General features: G+C 37.3%; 1 protein-coding gene across 1 annotated transcript in view; it reads right to left on the reverse strand.

Annotated features, from left to right (window-relative positions):
* Positions 1 to 15,420, reverse strand: part of KATNAL1 (katanin catalytic subunit A1 like 1) — a 135,133-nt gene that overhangs the window by 87,096 nt on the left and 32,617 nt on the right. The window contains exons 2-3 of the mRNA XM_037048221.1: positions 12,969 to 13,144; positions 10,277 to 10,437 (exon numbers count right to left, since the gene is read on the reverse strand). Coding sequence (XP_036904116.1) covers positions 10,277 to 10,437; positions 12,969 to 13,130 — 323 coding nt within the window. The 5' untranslated portion in view covers positions 13,131 to 13,144. The remainder of the gene's footprint in view (positions 1 to 10,276; positions 10,438 to 12,968; positions 13,145 to 15,420) is intronic.

The following is a 15,420-nucleotide window of genomic DNA, read 5'->3' on the forward strand; positions in this document are numbered from 1 at the left end:
TACATCGCATAAACAAAATGAAGGATGAAAATCACATGATCATATCAATAGATGCAGAAAAAGCATTTGATAAATTCCATACTTATTTATGATAAAAACTCTCAGCCAAGTAGGAATAGAGGGAACATACCTAAATATAATAGAGGCCTTATATGATAAATCCACTGCATCATACTCAATGGGTAAAAACTGCAAGTGTTACCCTTAAGATTGGGAGATTGGGAACAATACAGGAACATCCACTTTCACCACTATTATTCAACATAGTACTGGAAGTCCTACCATAGCAATCAGACAAGAAGAAGAAATAAAAGACATCCAAATTAGAAAGGAGGAAGTAAAAGTGTCATTATTTGCAGATAACATGACACTACATACAGATAACTCGAAAGATTCCACACAAAAAATTATAAGAACTGATCAATGAATTCAGTAAAGTTAGCAGAATACAAAATTAATATCCATTAAAGAGTTGCATATTGATATGCCAATAATAAACTATCAAAAAGGGAAGTGAAGAAAACAATCCCATTCACAATTGCTTCAAAAAGAATAAAATACCTAGGAATAAACCTAATGAAGGATGGAAAAAGGCCTGTACTCAAAAAATTATAAGATAATGAAGAAGGAAACTGAAGATACAAGTAAGTGGATGCATATACTATGTCCATGAATAGGAAGAATTAACATTATTAAAATGTCCACACTACCCAAAGCAATCAGTAATTCAACCCAATTTCTATCTAGATACCAATGATGCATTTCACAGAACTAGAACATATATTCCAAAAATTTATATGGAACCACAAAAGAACCCAAATAGCAACAGTGATATTGAGAAAGAAGAAAAAAATTGGTGGAATCACACTAATATCAAACTATAAGTCCACAGTAATCAAAACAGCATTGTACTGGCATAAAAACAGACATATGACAGACGAGGCAAAAACATATAATGGGATAAAGATAGTTTATTCAATTAATGCTGCGGGAAAAATTGGACAGATACATATAGAAAAATGAAACTAGACCATCTTCTTATGCCACACACGAGTAAATTCAAAATGGATTAAAGACTTAGATGTTACACACAAAAACATAAAAATCCTAGAAGAAAACATAGGCAGTAAAATCTCAGATAATACCCTAACTAGTGTGGCTCCTGGGTTGGGCATCGTTCCACAAACCAAAAAGTTGCCAGTTAGATTCCCAGCTGGGGCACATGCTTAGGTTGCAAGCCAGGCCCCTGGCTGAGGGCGTGGGAGAGGCAACTGATCAATGTTTCTCTCACACATGGATGTTTCTCTCCCTTTCTTTCTTCCTCCCTTTCCCTCTCTCTAAAAATAAAATCTTTAAAAATAATAAAATATAATAAAATCTCAGACTTTGCTTACTGCAGTATTTTTTCTGATATATTATCTCAGACAAGGGAAACAAAAAATATAAACAAAGTGGACTAAATCAAGCTAAAAAGTTTTTGCATAACAAAGGAAACCATCAACAAGACAAAAGACAACCCACTGAATGGGAAAACATGTTCGCCAATGCTACATCTGATAAGGGATTAATTTCCAAAATTTATAAAGAACTTATATAACTTAACACACACACACACACACACACACACACACAAAAGAATCCAATTAAAAAGTGGGAAAAAGACTTGAATAGACACTACTCCAAAGAAGACATAAGGATGGCCGATAGACATAGGAAAAGGCGCTCAATGTCACTAATCATTAGAAAAATGCAAATTAAAACCACAATGAGATATCCCCTCACAACTGCCAGAATGGATATCATTAATAAATCAACAAACAGCAAGTGTTGGCAAGAATGTGGAGAAAAGGGAACCCTCATACACTGTTGGTGGGAATGCATATGGGTGCAGTCACTGTGGAAAACAGTATGGAGTTAACCTCAAAAAATTAAAAATGGTCCACTAAGTTTGTCTCTGTCTCTCTCATTAAACAAGTACTGCTTATTGATTTTCCTTAGACCTGATGGTTGTGGCAAGAAACATTTGTGAAATGCTTCAGTTGATGATCCTTAAGACATCCTCCAATAAATATTTACAGAGAGCCTGCTACGTGCCAGACAAATCAAACCTAACATTCGTCCTCCTGTACAGTCTGCATGCCAAGGCATCCAGACTGGATTAAACAAGAATGACTAGTCCCTGAGTGACTCTATATGCTGTTACCACTCCTATTCCACAGCCGAGGCAGCTGAGACTTGGAGTGAACGACTTGCAGAAGTCGGGATGGCTGGAAACGACAAGAGCTAGCATTTGAGCCTGGGTCTGTCCAACTCCAAAGCCCAACCTATTTCCATTACGCCGTGCTGTTTAATTAAGAAAGAGCTTAACATGAGAGAGGAAAATGGCGGCGGAGTAGGACGGAGAGACTCCAGTTCTCATACCCCTGGGAGAAAATCCTGGCAGATTTACTGAAGAACAGCACAATCAATTCCCCAACCAACAATTCCCCAGCATTTATGAAAATAAGAGACCAGAGATAGTGATGAACCAGACAGCTAGAGGTCGTTGGGGTCTCAGGGACGCGAGTAAGGACGGAGGCAGCCAGACCGGCGGCAGCCACTGTCGGCGCATAAAGACCTCGGAGCCATAGCTGCCACAGCGGTCGGGGCCCAGAGGCTTCCGCCTGTGCCCAGTGACAGGGACGTCGGCCACAGAGGACTCATTGGGACCCTGGCACCTGTGAGTAAAGACAAAAGTGGCAGCGGCAGGGCCGGCTGCCCTCGGGAGCCAGGCACCCCAGAGTAAAGTCAAAAGCAGCGGCAGGACCAGCAGCCATTGGCCGGCATGTAAAGACCTCGGAGCTGTGGCTGCTGCAGCTTCCAGGGCCCAGAGGCTTCTGTGTACGGCCAGCGTCCAGCGTCCGGCCGTCTGTCACAGAGGACTCATCGGGAGCCCAGCACCTGTGAGTAAAGACAAAAGCAGCAGCGGCAGGGCCGGCTGCCCTCGGCCAGCCCGAAACACCTCGGAGGCACCGCTGCCGCTGTGTAAGGGGTATAGAGGCTTCTGTCTGCAGCCAGTGCCATGGAGGACTCATAGGGAGCCTCGCACCCTGTGGAGCACTGGGCCGGCTGCGGGGTCCTTGGAAGAGCTGGCTCCCTCCCTCACCATCTAGGCGGGGCTGAGTGGCAGAGACCTGTATGCCTAGTTGTGCAGGGAGGGTGGCCATGTTCAGTTGCAATCTCTGTGGTCTCACCAGCCTGCCAGCCCAGGAAATCTGAGGAGCGTTGTCCTAACCAGTCAGGTTGGGGATTGGGCTGGGCTGAGAGGCACGCTTTTGGGAGAACTTTTTACTGGAAAGTGGACTGAGGTGTTCTCTTGTGAAGGCAGCTTGACTTGCTTCTCACCCAACCACAGGACTGGGAAGGACCAGTACCAGATCCCGAGGGACCCAGGCAGCCTGTTGGGTGGGCAGGGGCCTGCACCCCAGTCTGGTAGCCTGGCTGGCGGGCGGGTGTGCACCTGGGCCTACAACCCAGCCCACGGAGGGGTCCTGCCAAAACCAGAAAAATCAGATTGGACAGTTTGAAACCAACAAGGAAGGAGTTTTTTGTTGTTGTTGTTTTCTTTAACTTTTTTCAGTAATCGTATATTTTTTTTAATTTTATTGTCCCTGTATCTTTCAGTACTCTGTTCCTCTCCTTTCTTTTTTCCTGTTTCAGTCCTTTTTCCTTTCACCCCAAACTTATTGCTTTTTCTTCACTTCTCTGGCCATTTTTTGTGTGTTTCTTTGTTTGTTTGTTGCTTTCTATATCACTGTAAATACTTCACAACACATCTCTCAGTCTTAGCCCACTTTGTAGGTTCCTGAATTCTATTACTGTAGTGATTACCTCTACTTGCTCACACTCTACGTCTATTTACTATTCTTTACTCTCACCTTACCTCAAAATCTGACCACCCGCCACCTCAATGCTTTCTATATACAACTCACAAGCCTTCCCTCCCCAAAAGGAGACTTATCTTTGGTCTATCCTTTCTTAAAAGTGGCAAATTGGGTTGAAGATTACAGTTAACACTATATAGAGCCTAGAGATCTTCTATCTCTTCTTTACCGTCTGTGAATGTAAATATCATAAAGTATTCTCCTGCTGTCATAAACCATTTTGCCTCCCCCTCCAGCTGATCACACACACACAAAGAAAGGAGTAGATGGAAGCGGAGAACATCAAGATACCTGCAGGAGACGGCACCACTGAATTTCACAGGTATCCTACCACAGAAGTACACACCATAAACCCAGGGAACCAGAACAGATCAATTTAAGAAGCTGAAGCTAACAAGAAGAGTCTCATAAACAATGGGAAGACAAAGAAACAATGCCCAAATGAAAGAAAAGGTGCAAGTCTCAGAAATAATGGCAGATGAAAGAGAGGCAAGTCAGCTATCAGATATTGAATTCAAAGCACTAGTTATCAGGAAATTCAAAGAGCTCACAATGAGTTACCAGAATCTAGAGGGGAGCTACCAGAAACTAGAGGGGAGCTACAATGAGCTCTCTGCAAACTATATCAACATGAAACAGGAAATAGAAACTATCGGCAAAGGCCAAGAGGAAATGAATAATACAATTTTGGAACTGAAGAACACAGTAGAAGGAATGAAAAAAAAGGACCGATGAGGCAGAAGATCGCATTAGCAACTTGGAGGACACAGTAGAAAGAATCTCCCAGAAAGAGCAAGAAAGGGAAAAGAGGCTCAAAAAGAATGAAGAGGGACTAACAGAAAAGCAAGATAATATGAAACGTAATAATATCCAAATAATAGGAATACTAGAAGGAGAAGAAGAAGAACAAGGGATAGAAAACCTATTTGAAAGAGTAATGATGAAAAATTTTCCTAATTTGATGAGAGAAAAAGTTACACGGATCCAGGAATCACAGAGTCCCATTCAAGAGAAACCCAAAGAGGCCCACTTCAAGACACATCATCATTAAAATGGCAAAATTCCAAGACAAAGAGAGAATCTTAAAGGCAGTAACGGAGAAAAAAGGAAGTAACATACAAGGGAGCCCCAATAAGGTTAACTACTGACTTCTCAATGGAAACACTCCAAGCAAGAAGAGAATGGCAAGAAATATTTCAAGTAATGAGAACCAGAGGACTACAACCAAGGCTACTTTACCCAGCAAGGCTCTCAATCAAGATAGAAGGCCAAATACAGAGCTTCCAAGAGGAAAGAAGTCTAAAAGAATATGCCTCCACCAAACCAGCTCTACAAGAAATACTAAAAGGACTGCTTTAAGGAAAGGAAGGAAAAGAGAGAGACAGAGAGGAACTCTGGTACAAAAATGGCAATGAATAAGTACCTATCAATAATAACCTTAAATGTAAATGGATTAAATGCTCCAATCAAAAGACACAGAATAGCTGAACAGATAAGAAAGCATGACCCACACATATGCTACAAGAGACCCACCTCAGGACAAAAGACCATCACAGACTAAAAGTGAAAGGCTGGAAACAAATTTTCCAAGCAAATTGACAAGAAAAAAAAAGCTGGGGTGGCAATTCTAATATCAGACAAAACAGACTTCAAAAAAAGGGCCATAAAGAGAGACCCAGAAGGTCACTTCATAATACTTAAGTGAAGAATCCACCAAGAGGACATTAACATCATAAATATATATGCACCCAACATAGGAGTACCCAAATATATTAAAAAAATCCTAGAAGACTTCAAGAAAGATATTGACAGCAACAAAATTATAGTAGGGGATTTTAAAACCCCACTGTCAAAAATGGACAGATCTTCCAAACAAAATATCAACAAAGATATAGCAGCATTAAACAACACCCTAGATGAAATGGACTTGACTGATATATATAGAACCTTCATCCCAAAGAAGCTAAATACACATTCTTTTCAAATGCACATGGAACATTTTCAAAGATAGACCACATGATAGGACACAAAATGAGCCTCAAAAAATTCAAGAAAATTGAAATCATACCAAGCATTTTCTCCAACCACAAGGAACTGAAATTAGAAACCAACCCCATAGGAAAAAACCCAAAACACCCAAAATCATGGACACTGAATGGTATGCTATTAAACAATGAATGGGTCAAGATTGAAATTAGGGAAACAATAAAAAAGTTTCTGGAAACAAATGAAAATGAACTCACAACAACCCAAAACTTATGGGACACGGCGAAGGCAGTCCTGAGAGGGAAGTTCATAGCAATACAGGCTTACCTAAAGAAAATAGAAATATTTCAAACAAACAACCTAACGCGACGCCTGCAAGAACTCGAGGAACAACAACAAAGACAGCCCAGAGCAAGTAGAAGGAAGGAAATAACCAAGATAAGAGCAGAATTAAATGACATAGAGACTAAAAGCACAATTCTAAGGATCAATGAATCCAGGAGCTAGTTTTTTGAAAAGATAAACAAAATAGACAAGCCTCTAAGTAGGCTCATTAGGAAAAGAAGAGAGAGGACCCAAATAAGCGCAATCAGAAATGAAAGAGGAGAGATTACAACTGATACTACAGAAATAAAAGGGATTGTAAGGAATTACTATGAAGAATTATATGCCAATAAATTTGAAAACCTAGGTGAAATGGACAAATTTCTAGAAAAATATAATCTTCCAAAACTCAATGAAGAAGAAGTAGAAAGCCTGAACAGACCAATAACACCAAATGAAATTGAAGCAGTAATCAAAAAACTCCCATCACACAAAAGCCCTGGACCAGATGGTTTCACAGAAGAATTCTACAAAGAATTTAAGGAAGAGCTAACCCCTATTCTTCACAGACTATTCCAAAAAATCCAAAATGATGGGAAACTCCCAAACTCTTTTTATAAAGCCAGCATCATCCTAATTCCCAAACCAGATAGAGACATAACAAAGAAAGAAAACTTTAGGCCAATATCGTTGATGAACACAGATGCTAAAATCCTCATCAAAATATTGGCAAATCGCATCCAACAATACATCAAAAAGATCATACACCATGACCAAGTGGGATTCATCCCAGGGATGCAATGATGGTTCAATATCTGCAAATCAGTAAATGTAATACAGCACATAAACAAAAGCAAAGACAAAAACCACATGGTCATATCAATAGACGAGGAAAAAGCTTTTGATAATGTACAACACCCATTTATGATAAAGGTACTCAGAAAAATGGGAATAGAGGGAGCATTCCTCAATATAATAAAGGCCATATATGAAAGACCTACAGACAACATCATACTCAATGCGAAAAAACTAAAAGCTTTTCCACTAAGATCATGAACAAGACAAGGTTGTCCACTTTCACCACTTCTTTTAATATAGTATTGGAAGTTCTTGCCACAGCAATCAGACAAGAAAAGGAAATAAAAGGCATCCAAATCGGAAAGGAGGAAACAAAACTGTTACTGTTTGCACATGACATGATAGTGTACATGGAAAATCCTACAGCCTCTACCAAAAAACTGCTCAAACTAATAAATGAATTTGGCAAAACAGCGGGATACAAAGTCAATATCCAGAAATAAAGGCATTTTTGTATACCAACAATGAAGCAGCAGAAGCAGAAATCAAGAAAAAAATCCCATTCGATATAGCAAAAACAAAAATAAAATATCTGGGAATAAATCTAACCAAGGAGGTTAAAGACCTGTATGCAGAAAACTACACAACACTGAAGAAAGAAATCAAGGAAGACACAAACAAATGGAAACACATACCATGTTCATGGATTGGAAGAATTAACATCATCAAAATGTCCATACTACCCAAAGCAATTTACAGATTCAATGCAATACCTATTAAAGTACCAATGGCATATTTCACAGACATAGAACAAACACTTCAAAAATTTATATGGAACCATAAAAGACTCCAAATAGCAGCTGCAATGTTGAGAAAGAAGAACAAAGTAGGAGGGATCACAATATCTGCTATCAAACTGTATTACAAGGCCACTGTAATCAAAACAGCCTGGTACTGGCATAAAAACAGGCACATAGATCAATGGAACAGAATATAGAACCCAGAAATAAACCCAACTCTCTACAGTCGATCAATATTGGACAAAGGGGGCAGTAACATAAAATGGAGTAAAGATAGCCTCTTCAACAAATGGTGTTGGGAGAACTGGACAGCTACATGCAAAAAAAATGAAACTCAAGCACCAACTTATACCATACACCAAAATACATTCAAGGTGGATAAAAGACTTAAATATAAGCCGGGAAACCATTGAAGTCCTAGAGGAGAGCATTGGCAGGAAAATCTCAGGTATTTCACCCAGTGACATTTTTACTGATATGTCCCCTAGAGCAAGGAATATAAAGGAAAGAATAAACAAATGGGATCTCATGAAAATAAAAAGCTTCTGCTCAGCTAAAGAAAACAGCATTAAAATAAAAAGACAATCAACTGTATGGGAATACATATTTGCCAATGATACCTCAGACAAAGGTTTAATCTCCAAAATATACAAAGAACTCACATGACTTCATTCTAAGAAGACAACTAACCCAATTAAAAAAATGGGGAAAGGACTTGAACAGACACTTCTGCAAGGAGGACATACAGAGGATCCAGAGACACAAGAAGAGATGCTCAATATCGCTTGCTATCAGAGAGATGCAAATTAAAACCACAATGAGATACCACTTTACACCAGTGAGAATGGCTATCATAAACAAAGCAATAAACAACAAATGTTGGAGAGGGTGTGGGGAAAAGGGGACTCTGGTCCACTCTTGGTGGGATTGCAGACTGGTACAACCATTATGGAAAACAGTATGGAATTTTCTCAGAAAACTAAAATTGGATTTGCCTTTTGACCCAGCAATTCCACTGCTAGGATTATATCCCAAGAACCCTAAAACATCAATCCCAAAGAACATATGCACCCCAATGTTCATATCAGCACAATTTACAATAGCCAAGAGTTGGAATCAACCTAGGTGCCTGTCAGTAAATGAATGGATCAAAAAACTATGGTATATATACACAATGGAATTTTATGATGCAGAAAGAAAGAAGGAGCTCCTACCTTTTGCAACGGCATGGATGGAACTGGAAAGCATTATGCTGAGTGAAATAAGCCAGGTGTTGAAGGACAAATACCATATGATCTCAACTTTAACAGGAAGCTAAACAACAAAACAAACAAGCAAGCAAAATATAACCAAAGACACTGAAATAGAGAACGGGCTGACAGTGACCTGAGGGGAAAGGGGAGGGAATTTCAGGGGAAATAGGGGAGGGATTTGGAGGAACATATATAAAGGATACATGGACAACAACTGAGAAGGGTGGAAATGGGAGGGAGGTGGGAGCACAGGGGTGGGATGGGATGGGAGTAATAGACAGAAAACTATACTTGAAAAATAATTAAATAAAAAAAATTGGAAAAAAAATTAAAAATGGAACTGCCTTATGACACAGCAATTCCACTTCTGAAAATTTATCTGAAGAAACCTGAAACACTGATTCAAAAGAATATATGTACCTCTGTGTTCACTGTAATGTTATTTACAATAGCCAAGTTTTGAAAGCAGGCAAGTGTCCATCAGTAGATGACACTATGGTACATTACACAATGGAATACTACTTAGCCATACAAAAAAAAGAGAAGAAAATGTTACCCTTTGCAACAGCATGAATGGACCTGGAGTCCATTATTATGCTAAGTGAAATAAGCCAATCAGAGAAAGATAAATACCATATGATTTCACTCATATGTGGAATCTAATGAACAAACTGAACTAACAAGCAAAATAGAGACATACTCATAGAGGACAGTCTGACAACTCTGGCAGGGGCTTGGGGAGGTAGAGAGATCAAACAACAACAAAAAAAGAACTCATGGACACCAACAACAGTGTGCTGATGATGGTGGAGGGAGAGAAATGGGGCAGGGGTAGATAAATGGTAATGGAAAAAATGCAATAAAAAATTAACTATTAAAAAAGGAAACTAAAAAACAAAATAAATAAAAGACCTCACTTAACAGATAAATTTTAGGACTAGTAGATTTCCACTGTTTTAAGTACAGTAGTAAAGCATTCTAAAAGCTGGATATATATGACAATTGATGAACTTCTGTTCTTTACCAAATACAAACTTCATAAACTTAAAGGTGTAAAAATTGTACAGATATTATATTTACATGCCCCCCTCCAAAAGACTTTTCATCCCTCATTCAAATAAAGCTTCACTTATTCAGTCTGAGTACTGATTAGCTACAGAAATACATAAAGACAACATGAAGCCCTGTTTACCTATGTTCCGCAGGTACAGGTGGTGGCCAAACAGCAGGATCTCTAAATGGTTCTTCTTGACAGGACACAGGAAAATCTGGGGGCTTGTCCATTTTAAAACTTTCCAAAGTGTTGACAATACTTTTAACTTGTTCGTATTCTTCCAATAATTCTTGCCGAACCTTGAAAAAAATATATGTGTAGCCTTTATATCAAAAACTTTTTAAAGTTTATATATTGCAAATAATTAATTGCTACAGAATGTAAGTTTTCTTAATGTTTTTCAAAGTATGCAAAATGAGTCATTAAAACATGTTAAAAACAAAGAAGTATTTAAAGTGATGTAGACACGAAGGCAGCTCAAGAACTGATTTGAGAAAAAGCCTTCATAGGGCAATTAGTTATATGTCTTTCATAAAGGAACTTTATTTTTACCAAGGAATATAATGACCATGAACACAACTTAAAATAAGTAACTAAGTCAGTAATAAGTTAACCATTCCCAGAAATCTGCAATATTAATGCTAAATCCTTTTAACATACTTGGCAATAGCTTCCAAAAAATTAACAACCAAAATTTTGACCAGCATTTCCTGTCCCCAATTATCACTAAATATGAAATGCCTGCATGTCATGAGCATCTGAAAGCCTAAAGTAATAAAAAACTATGAATTACCCACTTCTAATTTTTATTTGAATTCTCCTTCACCTAAAATCTGAATTTTTTTGGCTTTGTTAAATTCTTTCAAGTCCTAGGTAAAGTTTATTTTGAGGTCAAAGGCAAAAATTTTTCCTATACTTAAAAACACCTCACTGAGCACTTATTATGTAGAAACTCTCGTGTTTTCACATTTATAAATTCAGCTTAACACTTGTTTTTTTAATCAGAAATCGCATTTAGCAGAGCATAAGGAACTTTCCTTTAATTTTATCTTGGATAATATATAGAAAGGAATGTATAAAAGAGATGAAGAACTAAAGAAAAATCTAGGTAAAATTCAATTGCTCATAGATGCAGTTATATGATATACTTAGAGAAATGAAATTTTAGAAACTAATAGAAATATAGTAGAAATATCTGAACAGAAAGGGCAACTACTTAATACAATTAAGAACATGTCAAAAATATTTCCATGCTAGATTAGTAAAGCACTTATCTGTGGCTAGTATGCAGGATAGAAGAAAACAACTAACAATTTCAACTTGAGTTAGACCAAGTAAATTGTTTTCACTCAACATAATCTGGTAACATTCAGGCTGAAAAATAAGCCAAGTTTAACCTGAAAGTTTAGTAAACATTAATCTGACTAGCAGAAAAATTAGAAGAAACACTTAAAAGGTATTAGTACGTAAAACGGAAACTTCAAAGAAATTCTTGACTCTGCACTATTAATTTTAAAAGAATTTTAAGTTTTAAGAATAAGTGGGGAAAATATAATTCATGTTTTTATTAACTGTACTATTACACAATCAAGTTGTATACTCAAGAGAAAGCAAATATATTAGTGTTTTTTATTAGATTACCGACTTCTTTGTATTTGTAAGAAGTCTTTCAAAAGAAGAAGAAACTTTTTTTAATCCTCACCAAAGGATATGTTTTATTAATTTTAGAGAGAGGAAGGAAGGGGTTAGAGAGGGAAGGAATCATCAATGTGAGAGAAACATCAATCAGTTGCCACATGTATGCACCCCAACCAGGCACCACACATGTAACCTAGGTATGTGCCCTGACCAGGAATCAAACCTGAAACCTTTTGGTGTACAGGATGACATTCCAATCAACTGAGCTACCAGGGCAGGGAAAAGAGGAAACTTTCTTCAAGAAAAAAATTTCATGAAATGGGTCGAAACTACATGTTAAATTGAAAGGGGAAAGGGCAAGTAGCCATACCTTATTTCAAAAATTTGTACTCACAATTAGATCATGAAAATTTTAAAAAGTTAAAAGCAGATTCAATTAGAATTAAGTTGGGTTGTCCAGAATGTTCATTTGTTTTTTTTTCCATTAGATGGCTCTAGTAGTGCTTAGCTGTCTTTAACTTCATTCAAAACACTTTGCTACATTGTATTGTGACAGCTGTTATATCAACATGCATTTTTAACAACTTAACAAAATTGGGGAATTCTTTTGTAGCCATTTTAATATTGAAGATGGAAGAAAATAAATAATTTTCAGCTTATTACGCTTTATTATTTCAAGAAAAGTAAAAATGCAACTGAAATGCAAAAAAAGATTAGTGCAGTGTATGGAGAAGGTGCTGTGAGTGATCAAATGTGTCCAAAGTGGTTTATGAAGTTTCATGCTGGAGATTTCTCGTTGGATGATGCTCCATGGTCAGGTAGACCAGGTGAATTTGACAGTGATCAAATCAAGACATTAATTGAGAACAATCAATGTTATACCATGTGGTAGTTAGCTGAGATACTCAAAACATACAAATCAATAAAGTTATGGGTGAAAATAAAAAAATGTGTCTTTTATTTTATGGAAAAAACTAAACAGACTTTTGGCCAACCCAATTATCTTTGATGTATATCTCATGAAATAATAAAAATATATAAAATATTAACTGGGCAAGACAAAAAAATTATTTAGGGTACATTTTAATATCTCAGTAGTCAGCCATGTAACAACTACTTACAACATCTCAGGCTCCAATCTTTCAAGTATAAGACTACTACTGCCCTGACTCAATGGATAATGTGACCTTACCTGTTGCCATTTGCCTTTGATAGCTGGGTCTCTGACTGACTGGCAATGTCTCTGAATCTGCTGGATCACCCCTTGGTAATATACCATTGATGAGTCATAATTTCCAAGAAGTGCATATTCTCTTCCTTTCTTTGCATTGTCACAAATCTCAGCCAAGTTCATCTTTTTTCAGAGACCTAAATATAAATATAATGGCTTTTTATTGAGTTTTCAGCACCAACTTTAAAATATTTTTTATTATTCTTTAAAACACCAGCTTTTTAAAACTACTTGGAAAGTCAGGATGGTTCTCTTCTTCAGGTTATCTGAATGCATCTTAGAGTACTGAACAAAGTGTCTAATTTTGGCAGTACAAAGGAGATCACAAAAGAACACCCAAAGACATAAGAAACTACAGAGCTCTGAACTACTGATTCATGTTACAGGTACTGGTTTTCCTTGCTCATTTATAATGACTACAAGCTGCAATAATAGTAAAGATGATCTTGCTTTATTCCTTTCAATTTACCCTTGACAATGTAGAAATATATATATGAATACCCCATATTTTCCACTGATGTCAATGAAAACTGCAGAAATCAATTCTCACTGAAACTATCTGGCCCAAGAACAAAAAGTCACACTGAAGAAATACATTTTAAAGAAACACTCCTAGTTACCCATGCATAATTTACATGCATTTAATGTGTCATACAATTTATATCTAAGCAAAATTCTGTGAATTAAATTACATTAGCCCTTTCTGTTCCTCAACTGTAATCACTCATGATCCTGTCATTCTCTATAGCTTTTTGTCTGTTCAAACAACTATCACTATCTTTTCTATACTAAAAGATGCTAGAAAACCATCAACTGAATCTCTGATTTGTACCAAAGCCCTCCAGCCCATCGTCCTTCTGGCTTTTCTTCCAGGCTTTCCATACATCTCCCAGAATCATCCTAGACTTTCACCCAAAACTACAAAGTGCAAAAAGCCCAGGGTTACAGAAGAATGACATCCTGGGAAGAAGTCAAAATCACCCTATTCTTATCTCCTGGAACAATAAATTAGTCAGTGTTTTTCTTTGCCTTCCCAAAGGAGTAAGTTTGGTGTGGATAGCTTGGCTCTTCCCCTCTGCAACTTTTCTTTATGGGCTCTAACACTCTCCTCAAAATTAACCAATATCTAGTTCAAGGCATTTGAAGCGACTCCAGTACATTCTTGAAAATAGGACTGTTTCCTTTAGTGTTTTGGCATGTTATATTTGCCCCTTCTCCCAGCACAGGTTCACTGAAGCAACATCTATGTTACTTGAGAGTCACACTGAAGCAAATAGTACACTATTTTTACACAGTAAGAAATTTGTTTTCTACTCAATATAGTATTGAAAGTTCTATCCACAGCAATCAGACAAGAAAAGGAAATAAAAGGCATCCAAATCGGAAAGGAGGAAACAAAACTGTTACTGTTTGCACATGACATGATAGTGTACATGGAAAATCCTACAGCCTCTACCAAAAAACTGCTCAAACTAATAAATGAATTTGGCAAAACAGCGGGATACAAAGTCAATATCCAGAAATAAAGGCATTTTTGTATACCAACAATGAAGCAGCAGAAGCAGAAATCAAGAAAAAAATCCCATTCGATATAGCAAAAACAAAAATAAAATATCTGGGAATAAATCTAACCAAGGAGGTTAAAGACCTGTATGCAGAAAACTACACAACACTGAAGAAAGAAATCAAGGAAGACACAAACAAATGGAAACACATACCATGTTCATGGATTGGAAGAATTAACATCATCAAAATGTCCATACTACCCAAAGCAATTTACAGATTCAATGTAATACCTATTAAAGTACCAATGGCATATTTCACAGACATAGAACAAACACTTCAAAAATTTATATGGAACCATAAAAGACTCCAAATAGCAGCTGCAATGTTGAGAAAGAAGAACAAAGTAGGAGGGATCACAATATCTGCTATCAAACTGTATTACAAGGCCACTGTAATCAAAACAGCCTGGTACTGGCATAAAAATAGGCACATAGACCAATGGAATAGAACAGAGAGCCCAGAAATAAACCCAACTCTCTACAGTCAATCAATATTTGACAAAGGGGGCAGTAACATAAAATGGAGTAAAGATAGCCTCTTCAACAAATGGTGTTGGGAGAACTGGACAGCTACATGCAAAAAAATGAAACTCTAGCACCAACTTACACCATACACCAAAATACATTCAAGGTGGATAAGAGACTTAAATATAAGCCGGGAAACCATTGAAGTCCTAGAGGAGAGCATTGGCAGGAAAATCTCAGATATTCCATGCAGCAATATTTTTTACTGATATGTCCCTTAGAACAAGGGACATAAAGGAAAGACTAAACAAATGGGATCTCATCAAACTTAAAAGCTTCTGCATGGCCAAGGAAAACAGTATCAAGATAAAAAGAGAAGCAAC

Source organism: Sturnira hondurensis, unplaced genomic scaffold (assembly GCF_014824575.4).
Source record: "Sturnira hondurensis isolate 20B ecotype Veracruz unplaced genomic scaffold, ASM1482457v3 Scaffold0006413, whole genome shotgun sequence".
NCBI lineage: Eukaryota > Metazoa > Chordata > Mammalia > Chiroptera > Phyllostomidae > Sturnira > Sturnira hondurensis.